General features: G+C 36.9%; 1 protein-coding gene across 6 annotated transcripts in view; it reads left to right on the forward strand.

The window, feature by feature from the left end:
* Nucleotides 1-17,959, forward strand: part of NSUN6 (NOP2/Sun RNA methyltransferase 6) — a 55,679-nt gene that overhangs the window by 27,071 nt on the left and 10,649 nt on the right. For all 6 annotated transcript variants that reach the window (XM_027594136.2, XM_027594137.2, XM_027594138.2 and 3 more), the window contains 2 exons: nt 1,685-1,804; nt 7,107-7,251. In XM_027594136.2, coding sequence (XP_027449937.1) covers nt 1,685-1,804; nt 7,107-7,251 — 265 coding nt within the window. The remainder of the gene's footprint in view (nt 1-1,684; nt 1,805-7,106; nt 7,252-17,959) is intronic.

Consider the following 17,959-nt stretch of genomic DNA (forward strand, 5'->3'; position numbering starts at 1 on the left):
GTAAAAAAAAAACAAAAAAACCCAAAAAACAAAAAAACTTTGTACATACTCTCTCAACTGATTTTATTTTATTTATTTTTAATTTTTTTATTTTTTAAAGATTTTATTTATTTATTTGACAGAGAGAGACAGTGAGAGAGGGAACACAAGCAGGGGGAGTGGGAGAGGGAGAAGCAGGCTTCCCGCAGAGCAGGGAGCCCGACGCGCGGCTCAATCCCAGGACCCTGGGATCATGACCTGAGCCGAAGGCAGACGCTTAACGACTGAGCCACCCAGGCGCCCCCTCAACTGATTTTAAACTTTTTAAAAAACCCTATGTTGCCCAAAAGTGTGTTAATTGCTTATTAGCCTCTACTGTTTTTTCTTGAAAAGTAATTTAGAAAATACATACTTGAAAAAAATGCATTGGGGCACCTGGGTGTCTCGGTCGGTTAAGCGTCTGCCTTCGGCTCTGGTCGTGGTCCCAGGATTCTGGAATCGAGCCCCACGTCATGCCCTCTGCTCGGCGGGGAGCCTGCTTCTCCCTCTCCTTCCTGCTGTGCTCTCTCTTGCTATTTCTTTCTCAAATAAATAAATAAAATCTTTAAAAAATAAATAAAAAAATGCATTACTGAGGCACCTGGGCAGCTCAGTCAGTTAAGCATCTGCCTATGGCTCAGGTCACGATCCCAGGGTTCTGCATTAGGCTCCCTGCTCAGTGGGGAATCTGCTTCTACCTTTCCTTCTCCCCCCTCCTTGTGTGCACTCTCTCTCTCTCTCTCAAATAAAATCTTTTAAAAAAATGCATTACTGGGGTGCCTGGGTGGCTCAGTCGTTGGGCGTCTGCCTTTGGCTCAGGTCGTGATCCCAGGGTCCTGGGATAGAGTCCCGCATCGGGCTTCCTGCTCGGCGGGAAGCCTGCTTCTCCCTCTCCCCCTCCCCCTCCCCCTGCTTGTGTTCCCTCTCTCGCTGTGTCTCTCTCTGTCAAATAAATAAATGGAATCTTAAAAAAATAAAATAAAATAATGCATTACTTTGGGATATTATTCTATTTTATTTAAGGCAAACTTATCCTAGAGTAGCAGTCCTTGTATGATCAAAACTAATAATGAATTGATGGTATAATATAACTTGTTGCCATATAGCTTATTGCTGTAGATACATGAGTTGTCCAATCTCATATTTCTAGGTGCCAATCAGAATTGGTAAGATTGGTTTACATTTTACTTTTCTCCTGTAGAAATGTGGTAGTGGCAGGGAGATAGGAACCCAGACGTCTTTGAGTGGCATTAGCAGCATAAAACTAGAATTCTTAAGTGGGCATTAGATGGTGAAGCACCCAAAATTCCAAAATTTTGTACATTTTCTTAGAAAAGGATCCAGAGGTTTGTTATATTTCTGAAAGGGCTCTGGCCTTCAAAATATTGAGAATCACTGAATTGAGAGGAAAAAATGGGCTTTTTTAGTTAAATTGATAGGGGAAATGCATCATGCATGTGCATGTGTGTGTCTCATGTGTGAATGTCCAATGAGATCATAGGATACTCTAGGAAACTGTGAATTTCCTGACACTATGTTTACAGAAAACCTGTTCTTGGCAGAGGATGCTATACTGGATTACCTCCAAAGATTTCTTTATGTTCTCTGATTCTGAACTTTAAAAGGATTTAGAATCACTGATAATTGATTTTTTTTTTCTTTATAGAATTTGCCATCTGTTGTAGTAACTCATGTTCTGGATCCTCAACCCGGAGAGAAGATTCTAGATATGTGTGCAGCACCTGGAGGCAAAACAACACACATTGCAGCATTAATGCATGATCAGGTGAGACTGTCTTCACAGCAAAAACTATTCACAACATATTACATGTTTCAGTGTTGAAGGTGGAACTACACATAACTTACAAAACATTATGTAAACATTCATAATCTAAATGATTTCAGATTCAGCCAAAGTAAAGACTGTTCAGTGATGGCATTCATCACGTGTTGAGTACAGGTTATCATTTGTGAAGACTATCTGAAGATCTTCTTGAATCCCAGATTTACTAATACATTTGTAGAGTAGAAGTCTTCTTCATAAAATTATGTTTAACTGCAACATTTAAGAGATTTTTTTATGTTCTTAATTATAAGACTTGACACTTTCTAAACTACTAAATTCTGCTAAAACTTGATTTGACAGCACATTACTGAAGTGTCAATATATACACTGATATATATATACATATATGTACATTATGATATGTACACATCAAACACATTTTCTTGAGATCCATAAAAACCTTAAGATCTGGCTTAATTATAAAGCCTGTTGCGTTGTCATAAAATATAGTAAGTCTTAAATAAGTTTCTTTCGGGTTTTACTGCTTTTTCCCCACATATATGTATTTGACAATATGTTTTCTTTCATTATGGGTTAGTCTGTGTTCAGAACTCAGTGTGATGTTGTAACCGTTCTGTGCTGGACCTAAGATTCTTCATCTCAAGAAGGATAGGGCCAGTTGATGCTATCTTCTTGTTTCAAATTCCATAAAATTACATGGTTCTTGAAATGCTTAGACACACTAGTATCTTCACCTACTTTGATCTGGAGGCAGATTTTAATTGATTGGTTGGTTGAGTAAACAGACAGTTAGTACTTACAAATGCCAAGTACTGGGGAGGCAGCAACAAACCACTGGGACCAAAATTGTCTTTATTGTGTAGCTTCCCTTCTAGTTAAGAGGAGACAGATAATAAATTAAATGAATACAAGTTCTGGCCTGTAGGATTGTGGTAAGGGCGGTGGCGAGCAAGAGAGGAAGGGGAGAGGCATTGGGGGTACTGAGGGGAGTGAGTATGCAGTTTTTAGGAGGGTAGTGAGAAATGCACCCTGTGAAGGTGGTTTTTGAGGAAAGACTTGGAGGTGATGAGCAATATGGAGGTCTGTGGAATGCATATTTTAGCTAGAGAAAAAGCAAGTGTGGGTGGTCTGAGGCTGGAGGGCACCTGGTCTGTTTGAGGAAACTCTGCAGTTTGCTGAGAGAGATGAAGTGAGGAAAAGAGACCAGAGAGAGGGAGGTCCCAGGGTGGATGTTGAGGTTGAGCTGTTGGCAGGGTCTGATAGGACATTAGTTTTGCTCGAGTGATGGGAAGTCACAGAAGAGTGACATAAGCCTCTTTACTATTTCAAGTATCCTTTTGGCTCTTGCCTTGAAAACAGGCTGGAAGAGGGCAAGGGTGACTGGTTTGGAGACAGTAATTCAGGGAAGCATCGTAGAGGTGGCAAGAAGTTCTGGAGATGTGTTTAAGGTGGAGTTGTAAGGAGTTGCCGATGCACTGGATGTAGGTTATGGAAATTTGAGGGTAATCAAGGGTGACTCCTACAGATTTGGGGTGAGGGTGACTATGGGAGGAGCAAGTTCTGCAGGGAAAAGTCAGAAAGTTAGTTTTGGTGATATTAAACTGAAGTGTCTGTTAGACTTGTAAGGGATGATGTTGAGCAGGCAATTGGATATTTGAGCCTGGAGTTCAGGACAGAGGTATAGACTGGAAATAAAAATATAGATTAGAAATGTAAATACATATAAAATAGAAATTTGCAAGTCATCAGCATATAGATAATACATAAAGCCATAACACTGATGTGGGTGGCAATAGAGAGTAGAAGAGGCCAGAAGACTGAGCCGCACGGATACTGTGTGCCAACATTCAGAGGTTGGGGAAAGAAGGAATGGCCAGTGATGTCAGAGGAAAACCAGAGGAGTAGTAGGACACCCTGGAAACTGAAGAAAGGGATTGAAAGACAGTGGAGAGAGAGCTGTGTCAGATGTTGCTGCTGGGCCACATAAAGTGAGGACTGAGAACTTCCAGTGGACCTAGCACCAGGTCAGTGATGGGCAACCTTATCATGAGCAGTTTTGGTGAGTGGAAATGCTTGCTTGGATTGAGAATGAGGGGAATCCAAGAAAGTGAATCAAGAGCACTCCTTTGGTGGTGGTGGGGGGGAGTTATTTGTACAGGAATACAGTGAAATGGGGCAGTAGTTGGAGGTGAACTCAGGGAGTACTTTATTTTACGATGAGAGAAATGATCATGGTTGTATGCTAATGAGAGATCCATTAAAAGGGGAAATTGCTAGCAGTATCGGAAGAGGTGAGATGGGATACATTTTGATGCACAAGTGGCTTTAGATGGTAGCATGCAACAGTTTATCCATGGAAATCGGAGGGGAGGCGGAGTACACAGGTACAGATATTGGTGGGCCGGTCAGTGGTAAGAGACAGGAAGGTCTCTTTTGGTTGTTTGAGTTTTCTCAGTGAAATATGAAGCAAGGTCATCAGATGAGAATGGGGATGGGGAAGGAGGTGGTAAGAGCTAGGAGGTATGAAATGTTAATCTAGGAAAATGGAAGTGAGAATGGGCTGTGGACACATCCTAGCAATTCTAGTTTGCGCCATGGGCTCCGTGAATACAATGGTCATGAATGTAAGATTTGTTGGGATAGTGATGGGCTTTTTTTAGCTGCCTGGATGTAGATGTGACGTTGGTGAAGAATTGGATTTAACCACAGCAGCATTTTTGTCATGCTTATATGTAAGACACAGAAGCATGTATATAAGAGAGTAATGTGATACAGCATGGAATCTAAACTGGGTAAAGAGCATAGCAAGGACAGTCAAAGACTGAGAGCAGTAGATCCATTCATATTTTTCTAAGTTAGCTCAGATTTATACAGTGGTAGGAATTCTTAGGCACCTAGGAAACTCTTTGGCAGTTTTTTTTTCATCGTACTCATTTATAAATAAGGAAAAATTGCCTACCTGAAGTATAAGACTTTCTGGTATAGAAATATACTTCTACAAGGCTTAGCAGAGCCCTTCTGCTCTGATTCACTTGATAGAAGATGTAATATCTGTGTGCCCACTCCCCAAAGTGCCAGATGTTGGACTTTACCAGAGGATCATTTTTGATCTATATTTAAGTGATTAAGTCAAGTGATTTACAAGCAGTCTTGCACAGAAAATAATAGGAACATTTACTGTGTCAAGATGAAATTGTAACTTTTTCCTTTCATTAGTGCAAATCATTTTATCCAGAGACTTCTGATAAAAATTCACATTACTGGGGCGCCTGGGTGGCTCAGTTGGTTAAGCGACTGCCTTCAGCTCGGTTCATGATCCTGGAGTCCCGGGATCGGGTTCTGCATCGGGTTCCCTGCTCAGCAGGGAGTCTGCTTCTCCCTCTGACTCTCACCCCTCTCATTCTCTCTGTCATTCTCTCTCCCTCAAAAATAAATAAATAAATAAAATTAAAAAAATTCACATTACTTGCATATTAGTATTTGATACTATTACAATTTCTGAAACATTCACTGTGTCACAAGCAGGGAGATAATGCACACATACATACATATATATGTAAATAAATAAATTTATATTTTCAATAAATATATGGAAGGGTTAAAACCTATCTCTGCACTATATGTAAATCTACGTACACTATATATAGGCACTGTATATATGTTCTGTGTGTGTATATATGCACTCTATATATGTGCCCTACACACACACACACACACACACACACACACACACACACACACACACACACACACACACACACACGTATAACCTCAGTGAGTGGCCTTAAAGTAACGAAGGAAGTAATGAAGGAAGGAAAAGATATTTGTTGTTTAAAGTTTTGGGGTATTAATACTCTTGGTTCATTAGAGGAGATGTACTTTCCTGTTTATTTATACTCTTCTTTGTCCCAAAGGAATTTAAGGTGGTAACAGTAAAAACCTTAAGGAAAAATGCATTAAATACCACCAAGTGCATAAAACACAGAACATGAAATAGAAGGATTCATTTTATGGAGTTGCGGTTTTCAGTTTACCTGAATCAGTTTTCAGTTTACCTGAAATCCTTAATTGTAAAGATGATGCTATGCTTTGAAGAGGTGATAACAATCTGCCCTTAATTTATGGTATATGATATTTATTGTGTTTGCTTAGAAGTATTTATCCACGGATATTTTATTCTCTCTAGTAAAAAGTCTTTCCAAAAAGTCTGTATATTTTAGATGTGTCCATGTTGTGTTTGGTTTCATAGTGCTGTGTGAAATGACCACAGAAAGTGTAGCAGCATTGTAATTGATGCATTTGTCATACAAGGATGGTGTATATAAAAGAAACAAAAGCAAGAAAAGACACTAAAGAGTTAATCTCGCCATCTCTGCAATATCATTTCATAGTATATTGAAAAAATTATATGAATGTCACAACACATTTGTAAAAGAGTGGCCTCATCTTCGTTGGCTTTAACTTAACCAAAGAGTTGCCGTAGAAATTATTTTTGAACTACTTTTTATACCATCCAGAGCATTTTGCTGTGATATACAGGTCAATATTTTTATGTTATAGTTGTCAGAACTGACATGAATTTTGTTTACATGTACAACTCAGAAAATATTGAGATGAGGATTGATTTTACAAGTAACATTCATCTGTATTCCAAAGCACTAGAAAAACATATCTGAGAACATATTTTTCCAGATGTGAACAAAGTGCATCACATTGGTGATTTTTTAAATATTTACCTCCAATAGATATTTTCAAGTTAAGTTCTTAGATGGCAAACACTATTAATGGTTTTGAGTTTTGTTAATTAAAAATGTGAACTATAAGAAAATTAACCTGGCAAGAATGTGCTTTCCTATTTTGTATTTATTTTTAAGTATTTAAATTCCAGTTAACATCCAGTGTAATATCACTACAGTTTAGTGATTCAGCACTTCCATACATCACCGGGTGCCCACCACAAGTGCCCTCCTTAACCCCCATCACCTATTTCACCCACACACCCCCACCACCCACCTGCCCTCTGGTAACCAGCAGTTTGTTCTCTATAGTTAAGAGTCTGTTTCTTGGTTTGTCTCTAAGAATGGGTTTTTTTTTTAAAAGGTAAGACAGTATTTTAATGTAAATTTGATATACATTTGCTTAAAGAATTCAGCTTTAAAACTAGGGGTGGGAGGATAGTAGGGAAGACCATAATTTTTCATCACTTTTCCTCATTATTAATAGTTTTTACGACTGCCTTGGGTTTACACTTTATTTTTATGTGTTTTCGTTTGTTCTTTAGGGAGAAGTAATAGCACTGGATAAAATATCGAACAAAGTAGAAAAAATAAAACAGAATGCTTTATTGTTAGGACTGAATTCCATCAAGGCATTTTGCTTTGATGGAACAAAGGCACTTAAACTCAATACAGTTAAGGATGCTGAAGGTAAGTTAAATTTTATCTTTACAGGCTTCTATAATTGGCTTTGGATTTTGCTGTCATTGTTCTGGCCCTAAAATATCCATAAACCTTGAAACTGGCATGGATCTAAGATATTTTGCCGTAATAGATACCATTTTGCTTTTCATCTTATCCCAGAACATATATACAGTGCCTATATATAATGTGTGTCAGATTTTATTTTATTCTTTTTTAAAGATTTTATTTATTTATTTGATAGAGACACAGCGAGGGAGGGAACACAAGCAGGGGGAGTGGGAGAGGGAGAAGCAGGCTTCCCACTAAGCAAGGAGCCTGATGCAGGGCTCGATCTATGTCAGATTTTAATAATATAAAATCAAACCCCAAGTCATGGTCAAACTCTTTGGTCTTGTTGTATTTGTCTTAATTTCATATTAAATCTCAAAAAGCTTATTAGCCCTTCAAGTTTGTGATTATTGAGCTGTTTTGATGTCTTCATCTTTTCTTGGGAGAATGGGGCTATGGAGCTGGGAAGGGAGGAAAAACTGCCACATATCTTGTTTTGGAATAAAATGTTGCATTTATTAAGTCCCTTGATTGCTCTCTTTCTTTGTTTAGACTTGATTTCATGAAATACTCGAGAAATTTGCATATTGTAATGAACCAATTGGTGTTAGTTTCCCCAAAATGTTTATTGATTAAAGATGCTACTTTATTAAAGCTGAGGACATCGTTTGGACTCCGCATAACTTACAGACCATCTAGTTTTCCCATATATAAGCTCTTGACTTACATACTGACCACTATCACTACTAGACAGTGGCCAGGTCAATATAATTCATTACTGTCACTTTACTGAAATTGTTGGTAGTTCACCAAGTTTACATATCACTGAATAAAGTGATCATCCTCAAAAGCATAATAGACTGAGGTTGGGGTAAGAACAGTCAAGATGTAGGGTAGCCATCTTAGAGGTAGGTCTTCAGTGCTATAGAGAGACATTCATTAATTGACTTGGGATAGTCCATCACTGATTTTTCACTCATCCACATCACTTTATTAGCTGATGGTCATAGGTTGTCATCTTTAGCTCTTTTTTTTTTTTTTTAATCAAGACCTGTTTCATCACAGATACTCTATGGTAGTTTGATTTGGGTTATTAAACCTAGAATGTCTGGCAATAGACCCAATCTGTTTGATGGAAAATGTATGAGTAGTAACGTGAACATCACCATATCTTTGGGACTCCTGGAAAGTGAGAAGTTATTTTGTGACACCTGCCTAATGTGTAGTAAACCTCATGGGAATAAACAAATGAAACACGTGTAAAGCTTCCTAGAAAAACAGGGATTATTCTGAAGAGCAAGGTCTGGACTATTATTTATCTTCTTACAGAGGTGGGAATAGGTTAGATGTAATTGTCTGATTACATGAGAACAGCACTTCATGGTCAGTTGATTGTTAACCCAGAAGAGTTTGTCAGGAGTTGGCCGGAGATTTATAATAGCGCATTGGCTAGTAGGCTATATCCGAGAGACCCAAAATACAGTGGCTTAGAAAAGATAGAAGGATTTTTTGTTTCTTTGTTTTTTGTTTTTTATTTTGGTCTCACCTAACAGAAATGCGTGTCTGATGCTGTAGATTTTTTTTTTTTTTTTTTTAGATTTATTTATTTATTGGACAGAGACACAGCAAGAGAGGGAACACAAGCAGGGGGAGTGAGAGAGGGAGAAGGAGGCCCCCCGCGGAGCAGGGAGCCCGATGTGGGGCTCAATCCCAGGACCCTGGGACCATGACCCTAGCCGAAGGCAGACGCTTAACGACTGAGCCACCCAGGCGCCCCACGATGCTGGTAGTTTAATATCTGGGTCTAAGACAGATGTTCCAGTTCTTTCAAGGGGAGGGGAAAGGGCATCAGAATCCTTGGGAATGCACATGCCACTGACCAGGTTAGTCATTTGATCAGTTTAGCTGCAAGGGGGCTGAAAAATGTAGTCATTAGCTGTGTAGTCATGTGCCCAGTTCAAAACATGACTTTAGAAAAGGAGGTTAATGGGTATTGAAGAACAACTAGCAGTCTGACAGAGGCTTTGTATCACTGAAAGTGATGATGGTGATCGTTAAAATTTATAAGATATTTAAAATTTTATTTTAGAGTAGTTGACATAGTGTTAGTTTCAAGTGTACAACGTGACAATTCTACAGTTCTATAAATTACTCGGTGCTCACCACAATTAAGTCACTTTCTGTCACCACAAAATGTTACTATATTATTGACTATATGCCCTATGCTGTGTTTTGTCCTTTTTTTTTTTTTTTTTATCTCTGTGACTTGTTTTATAGCTAGAAGTTTGTACCTCCTAATTTCCTTCACTTATTTTGCCTATCCCCTCACCCACCTCCTCTCTGGCAACCACCAGTTTTTTGTATTTATGAGTCTGTTTCTGTTTGTTCATTTGTTTTTGACGTTTGGAGTCCACATATCAGTGAAATTCTGTACTATTTGTCTTTCTCTCTCTGACTTATTTTACTTAGCCATCAAACCCTCTAGGTCCATCCATGTTGTCATGAATGGCAGGATGCCATTCATTTTTATGGCTGACTAATATGTGTGTGTGTGTTTGTGTGTGTATACACACCACATCTTCTTTATCCCATCTATCAGTAGACACTTGGGATTGCTTCAGTATATTGGCTACAGTTAAGGGGTGCCTGGCTGGTTCAGGCAGTAGAACATGCAACTCTTGATCTCGGGGTTGTAAGTTTGACCTTCACATTGGGGATGGAGATTACTTAAAAAAAAGTGCTGCCTGCTGTAAATAATGCTGCAATAAACGTAGGGGTGCATATATCTTTTTGAATTGATGTTTTTATTTTCTTTGGGTAATTAGTAGAATTACCGGATCATATGGTGTTTCTATTTAATTTTTTGAGGAATCACCATACTGTTTTCCATAGTGGTTGCACCAATTTACATTCCCACCAAGAGTGCACAAGATTTCTCTTCTCTCCACATCCTTGCAACATTTGTTATTTCTTAATCTTCTTGATACTAGCATTCTCACTGGTGTGAGGTGACATCTTATTGTGGTTTTGATTTACATTTCCCTGATTTAGTGATGTTGAGCATCTTCTTGTGTGTCTCTTGGCTATCTGTATGTCTTCTTTAGAAGAATGTCTTCTCAGGTCCTCCACACATTTTTAATCAGATTATTTGGGGTTTTTTGGTGCTGAGTTGTATAAGTTCTATATGTATTTTGAATATTAACCCCTTACAGATACATCATTTGCAGAAATCTTTCACTCAGTAGGGTTGCATTTTCATTTTGTTGATGGTTTCCTTCACTGTGCATAAGCTTTTTATTTTGATTTAGTTCCAGTAGTTTATTTTTGCTTCTGTTTCCCTTTACTGAAGAGACGTATCCATAAATATGTTGCTAAGGCTGATGTCAAAGAGATTACTGCCTGTGTTTTCTTTTAGAAATTTTATGGTTTCAGGTCTCATATTTAGGACTTTGATCCGTTTTGGGTTTATTTTTATGTATGGTGTGAGAAAGTGGTCCAGTTTTATTCTTTGGTGTGTAACTACCCAGTTTTCCCAGCACCGTTTATTGAAGAGACTGTCTTTTCCCCATTGTATATTCTTGCCTCCTTTTCCATAGATTAATTGAATGTAAAAGCATGGCTTTATTTCCAAGCACTCTATCCTATTCCATTAATCTGTTTTTTCACAAGTACCATATTCTTTAAGTTACAATAGCTTTATAGTATATCTTGAAATCGGGATTGTTCAGCTTTGTTCTTCTTTTTCAAGATTGCTTTGACTATTTGGGGTCTTTTGTAATTTCGTGCAAATTTTAGTACCATTCTAATTCTGTGAAAAGCACTGCTGTTGTTTGGTAACGATTGCATTAAATGTTTAAATTGCTTTGGGTAGGATGGGCATTTTAACATTATTCTTCTTGTCCATGAGCATGGTACATTTTTCCATATGTTTGTATTGTCTTCAGTTTCTTGTTTAATTTCTTAAAATTTTCAGAGTATAGTTTTCCCCCCCTTGGTTAAATTTATTCCTAGGTATTTTTTTCTTTTTGGTACATTTGTAAATGGTATTTTCTTAATTTCTACTTCATTATTAGTGTACAGAAACACAACAGATTTCTGTACATTAATTTTACATTTTGTAACTTTACTGAATTCACTTATTTTAATAGTTTTTTTTTATGGTCTTTAGGGTTTTCTATATATAGTATCATGTCATCTCTAAAGAGTAACAATTTTATTTTCTCCTTACCAGTTTGGATGCCTTTTATTTCTTGTCTGATTGCTGTGGCTAGGACTTCCAGTACTGTGTTGAATAAAAGTGATGAGAGTGAACATCCATATTTTATTCCTGATCTTAGAGGAAAAGCTTTCAGTTTTTCACTATTGAGTTTGATATTTGGTTGTGCATTGTTTCATAGATGGCCTTTATTACGTTGAGGTATGTTTCCCCTCAGCCCACTTTGTTGAGAGTTTTTATTATGAATATGAATGGATATTGCAGTTTGTCACATGGTTTTTCTGTATCTATTGAGATGATAATATGGTTTTCATCCTTCTTGTTAATGTGATATATCACACATCCTTGCATCCCTGGAATAAATTCCACTTGATCGTGGTGAATGATCCTTTCATGTATTACTGAATTTGGTTTGCTAATGTTTTGTTGGGGATTTTTGCATCTGTCTATCAGGGATATTGGCCTGCAGTTTTCTTTTTCTGTAGTGTCTTTGTCTGGTTTTGGTAGCAGGCTAATGCTGGCCTCTTAAAATGAATTTGGAAGTTTTTCTTCCTCCTTTATTTTTTGAAATAGTTTGAGAAGAATAGGTATTAACTCTTCTTTCAGTATTTGGTAGAATTCACCTTTGAAGCCATCTGGCCCTGGACTTCTGTTTTTTGGGAGTTTTTTGATTACTGATTTAATTTCATTACTAGTAATAAGTCTGTTCGAATTTTGTTTCTTTGGATTCAGTTTTGGAAGATTGTATGTTTCTAGGAATTTGTTTCTTTTAGGTTGTCCAATTTGTTTGCATATAATTTTTTATAATCCTTTATATTTTTGTGGTGTTGGTTATTTCCACTCTTTCATTTCTGATTCTATTATTTGAGTTCTCTTGATGAGTTTGGCTACAGGTTTATCAATTCTGTTCATCCTTTCAAAGAACTATCTCTTGGTTTCATTGATCTTTTCTGTTATTTTTTTTTTTTTGGTCTCAATTAATTTCTGCTCTAATTTTTTTATTTACTTCTACTAACTTTGGGCTTTGTTCTTTTTTCTTGTTCCTTTAGGTGTAAGGTCAGATTGACATTTTTCTTATTTCTTGAGATAGATCTGTATCACTGTAGACTTCTGTCTTAGAACTTCTTTTTCTGTGTTCCCAAAATTTTGGACTGCTGTGTTTCCATTTTCATTTGTCTCCAGGTATTATTTGATTTCCTCTTTGATTTCATCATCGACCCGTTGTTATTTAGTAGCATGTTGTATAGCTACCATGTGTTTGTGTTTTTTCCAGTTTTTTTTTCCTTTTAATGTATTTCTAGTTTCACATTGTGATGGTTGGGAAAGATGCTTGATATGAGTTTGGTGTTCTTAAATTTATTGAGACTTATTTTGTGGCCTTATGTGTAATCTGTCTTCGAGCATGTGCCATGTGCACTAGAAGGAAATGTGTGTTTTGCTCATTTTGGATGGAATGTTCTGTATCTTTTAGGTCTATTTGGTTTATGTATCATTCAGAGCCCCTGTTTCCTTGTTTTTCTGTCTGGATGATCTATCAGTTGATGTGTTTGGGTTGTTAAAGTCCACTACTATTATTGTATATTATTACATTATTGTCATATTGTCCTTTTATGTTTGTTAATTGCTTTATGTATTTAGCTGCTCCTGTTTTGGGTGGATGGATATTTGCAATTGTTATATCCTCATTGGATTGATCCCTTTATTTTTATGTAATGCCTGCCTTTGTCTCTTATTAGAGCTTTGTTTTGAAGTCTATTTTGTTTAATATAAGTGTTTCTACCTGGCTTTTTTTTTTCCTTCTGTTTGCATGGAATATCTTTTTCCATCCCTTCATTTTCAGTCTCTGTGTCTTTAGGTCTGAAGTGAGTCTCCTATAGACAGCATATAGATGGGTCTTGGTTTTTTATTCACTCAGTCACCTATGTCTTTTAACTGGAGCATTTATTTAAACTTAAAGTAATTATTGGGACACCTGTGTGCTCAGTTTGGTTAAGTGTCTGCCCTTAGCTCAGGTCATGATCCCAGGGTCCTGGGATCAAGCCCTGTGAGGGGCTCCCTACTCAGTGGGCAGTCTCCTTCTCCCTCTGCCCCTCCCCCTAGTCATGCTCTCTCTCTCTTTCAAATAAATAAATAAATAAGATCTTTAAAGAAACTTGAAGTAATTATTGATAGATACGTACTTACTGCCATTTTGTTAATTGCTTTCTGGTTATTTTTGTAGTTCATCTCTGTTCCTTCTTTCCTTGCTCTCTTGTGGTTTAGTGGGGGTTTTTTGGTGTTATGCTTGGATTCTTTTCTCTTTATTTTTTTGTATATCTGTTACAGGTCTTTTATTTGTGGTTTCATGGTGTTCATTTGTAACATCCTGTTGTGTATTAGCAGTCTATATTAAGTTGGTGGTCACTTAAGTTTGAACACATTCTGGGAGCACAAAATTTTACTCCCCTTTCATCTTATGTATATGAGGTCATATTTTACATCTTTTTATTTTGTGTATTCCTTAATTTTTGTAGATATACTTGATTTCACCACCTTAGTGTTTTAGCCTCCATACTGGTTTTTGAGAGATTAATCTACTATGTTCACTCTGTGTTTGCTCTTACCAGTGAGGTTTTTTTCTTTCATAATTTTCTTCTCGTTACATTCTTTTCTTTCCTCTTAAAGAATTCCCTTTAATAGTTCTCATAAGGCTGGTTTAGTGGGGATAAACTGCTTTAACTTTTATTTGTCCAGGAAACTCTATTTCTCCTTCAAGATAGCCTTGCTGGGTAGAGTATTCTTGGTTGTAGGTGTTACCTTTCAGCACTTTGAATGTATCATGCCACTTTCTTCTGGCCTACAAAGTTTCTGTTGAAAAATCAACTGATAGCCTAATTGTGAGAGCTCCCAGTGTTAGGCTCTGCTGATTTTCAAAGCCAGGTATCATGAGGACTCATCTTTCCAGTGTAAATCTCCAGGGCTGGGGTTGACAGCTTTGGGGTCTGATCCTCTCCTTCATGTTTGTGATGTCCCTTCCTTTTGTGGTTAGTCACATTGGGGGTTTGGTTATTGACCTTGTCTCCACCCCCTTACCTTTTTTGATGTGGCCTTCTCTTTATGACTAGCTGTGGAAGATCTGTTCTGACAGTCTTCAGATTTTCAGAATTAGTTGTAGTAGATGTGGTTGTTGGTTTAGTGTGTCTGTGGGATGAGGTGAACTCAAGATCCTCCTACTCTGCCATTTACCCCCAAATTTTCTAAATTTATTCCTTTTAGTTAATAAAATTCTTTTCTTTTTAAGTTGAAAGAGTTTGAAGTCCTCCAAGTGGATAAGTGAGGTGTGTAGCATGGAGTGGCAAAGAGTTTATTCAGTGACTCAGTCACCGTGCACTAAGGTCAAGTTTCTAGGTAGTTTTGATTTTTAAACAGTTTGTTCGGGGTACAGACTGTTTATGTAACAAATCATCCCATCACTCAGTGGCTTAAAACAACAATAACTTTATTATTATTTCCCACAATTTTAGGGATCAACTGGGAACCCAAGTGGTTCTCACTTTCAGTGTCTTAATGCAACAGCAGTCATGTGGTACTTGAGGGAAGAGTCACCTCAGAAGCTTTGTCTACCACATACCTATTTGGAGGTTAATGGTGGCTCTCAGGTGGCACCTACACATGGCCTCTCCATGCACTGGACTTTCTCAGACCCTGTTATTTGGGTTCTGAAAACAAGTGTCTCGAGTCCCAGGCAGAAGCTGTATCACCTTTTATGACCTCATCCAAAAGTCATGTAGCATCAAGTCTGCTGTTGTCCAGAATAAAGGAGAAGGAACATTAGACCCCATCTCCTGTGGGAGAAGAATCAATGTCAAATTGAAGGGCATGTGGGATGGGAGGTAGTGTCATAGCCATCTTTGGAAAATATAATTTTTTTTCAGTTTTAAATTATTCATATGCTTAGCTATAAATTTTTAATTTATATGCACAATAGATTGTTAGCTGGACACAGAAAGAATAAATACTGACTTGGAAAATGAAAGAGCACAAAAACAGTAATTCTGCCAATTTACTTCAGGGTGATTTTCACCTGTTCTGTAAATTGAATTAATATGATTAAAAGTTTTACATAACATAGCAAGGTGATTTAATACAAAAAAAAAACCCCTAAAAATAAAATATTCAGTTTGAATATTCAGTTTGAACTCTTCAAGAAGTATATTCAGTTTGGCTTTCATTTATTAGGAATAAAGATTATCCACACCTTTAATGTTATAGTTACTTGTAAGGAGTGGCCTGAATCTTATCTTTTCCCTCATAAATACAATTTATAAAAAGAAACCAGTTGTTTTTTAATATATAAGGTAAGTACTAAAAATCATTCCGGAAAGCAGTTTTTCTTCTTGATGCCAAAGGAAATATTTATGTCATATTAGAGATTTTTTGAAAGATTACTCTTTTTCTTACCTAATTTTAAATTAATCCACCTGTATTATTTGTTAAATGGGGGAAAAATAATGGTTTTTCTTCATATAGAATGAATAGTAAAGATTGCTTTAGAATGAAAATTTGTGATCTTTAATAGTCTGACCTCACTTTTTTTTAACAGCTTTGTTGTGTATCAGTATATACTTCATGTACCATACAATTCACATATTTAAAGTTTACGGTTCACTAACTATTTTTATTCAGAGTTACGCAGCTATCATCACAATCTAATTTTTGAACAGTTTCATTACCCTGAAAAGAAACCTCATACTCATTAACATTCAACTCCCTTTTCCTTTACACTTCCACCGCCCAGGCTTAGTCAACTCTTAATCTACGTTCTGTCTCTGTAGATTGGCCTGTTCTGGATATTTCATATAAGTGAAATCATGCAGTATGTGGGCTTTTGTGACTGGTTTCATTTACTGTATTGTTTTTATGGTTTATCCATGTTGTGGTATGTTTCTGTACTTCATTCCTTTTCATGGATGAACAATATTCCACTGCACAGATGATTATCCAGTCATCATTTGGTAGACATTTGGGTTGTTTACCCTTTTTTGGCTGTTATGAATAATGTTGCTGTGAATATTTGTGTACACATTTGTGTGGACATAGGTTTCATTTCTCTTGAGCATAATACCTGCAAGTGGCATTTCTGGATCATACGGGAACTTGACATTTAACTTTCTGCAGAACTGCCAGTCTGTTTTACAAAGCAGCTGGATCATTTTGCATTTTCAGCCGCAGTATATGAAGGTTTCAGTTTCTTCACATCCTCCCCAGCATCTGTCCCTTTGATTATAGCCTCTTGGTAGATGTGGAATACTGTCTCCTGGTTTTGATATGCGTTTCTCTGTTGCAGGTTTCCCTGATGGCTGACATGTTGAGCATGTTTTCATGTGCTCGTTGGACATGTTACATCTCCTTGTCTAGTCGGATCCTTTGCCCATTTTTAAAATGGGTTGTCTTTTTATGTTTTGAGTTTTGAGAATTCTTTTATATATTCCAGGTACAAGTCTTTTATTAGACATAGGATTTATAAATATTTTCTCCCATTCTGTGAGTTGTCCATTCACTTTCTTGATGATGTTCTCTGAAGCGCAAAGAGTTTTTAATTTTTTGTCCACTTTACCTATCTTTTGTTATTTGTGTTTTGGGTATCTGTAAGAATTTTACAATTTTAGTTCTTACATCTAGATCTAGAATCCGTTGTGAAATAATTTTTGTTTATGGTGTGATGGAAGAATCCAACTTGATTTTGATTCTTCCCATAGATAGTTGCCCCAGCACCTTTTGTTGAAAAACTGTTTTGCTTTGTTGAATTGTCTTGGTACCCTTGTTGACCATAAACATAGGGTTTATTTCTGGACTCTCAGGTCTCTTCCATTGACTGATGTTTTTATCTATGAGTTAGTAAGGATTGTCTTGATTACTTTAGCTTTTTAGTAAATTTTGAAATCAGGAAGTGGGATGTCTTCCAGCTTTGTTCATCTACAAATAAAGATAAGTCTATTTTTTTCTTTCTAATTTGGATGACTTTTGTTTCATTTTCTTGCCTAATTGTCCTTGCTAGAACCTCTAGTACAATGTTTAAGCAGAAGTGGTAAAAGATGACATCCATATCTCACTGCTGATCAGTCTTTCAAGTGACTTAAAACTAGCTAAAAGTTTCTCATAGATAACCTTTATTAGCCTGAGGAATTTCCCTGTTATTCCTGGTTTGCTGGGTGTTTTTAATCATAAAATAGTGTTAAATTTTGTCAAATGCTGCTTCTGTGTCTGTTGAGATGATCTTGTGGTGTTTGACCTTTATTTGATTGAGTTTCAGATGCTAAACCAACCTTGTATTCCTGGAATAAATCCTACTTGGTCATAGTGTATAATCTTTTTCACATGTTGCTAGATTGGGTTTGTTTGTATTTGTGTGTCCATATTCATAAGAGATACTGGTCTGTAGTTTTTCTTGTGCTGTGTTTGTCGGGTTTT

The sequence above is a fragment of the Zalophus californianus genome, chromosome 9, assembly GCF_009762305.2.
Source record: "Zalophus californianus isolate mZalCal1 chromosome 9, mZalCal1.pri.v2, whole genome shotgun sequence".
Lineage (NCBI taxonomy): Eukaryota > Metazoa > Chordata > Mammalia > Carnivora > Otariidae > Zalophus > Zalophus californianus.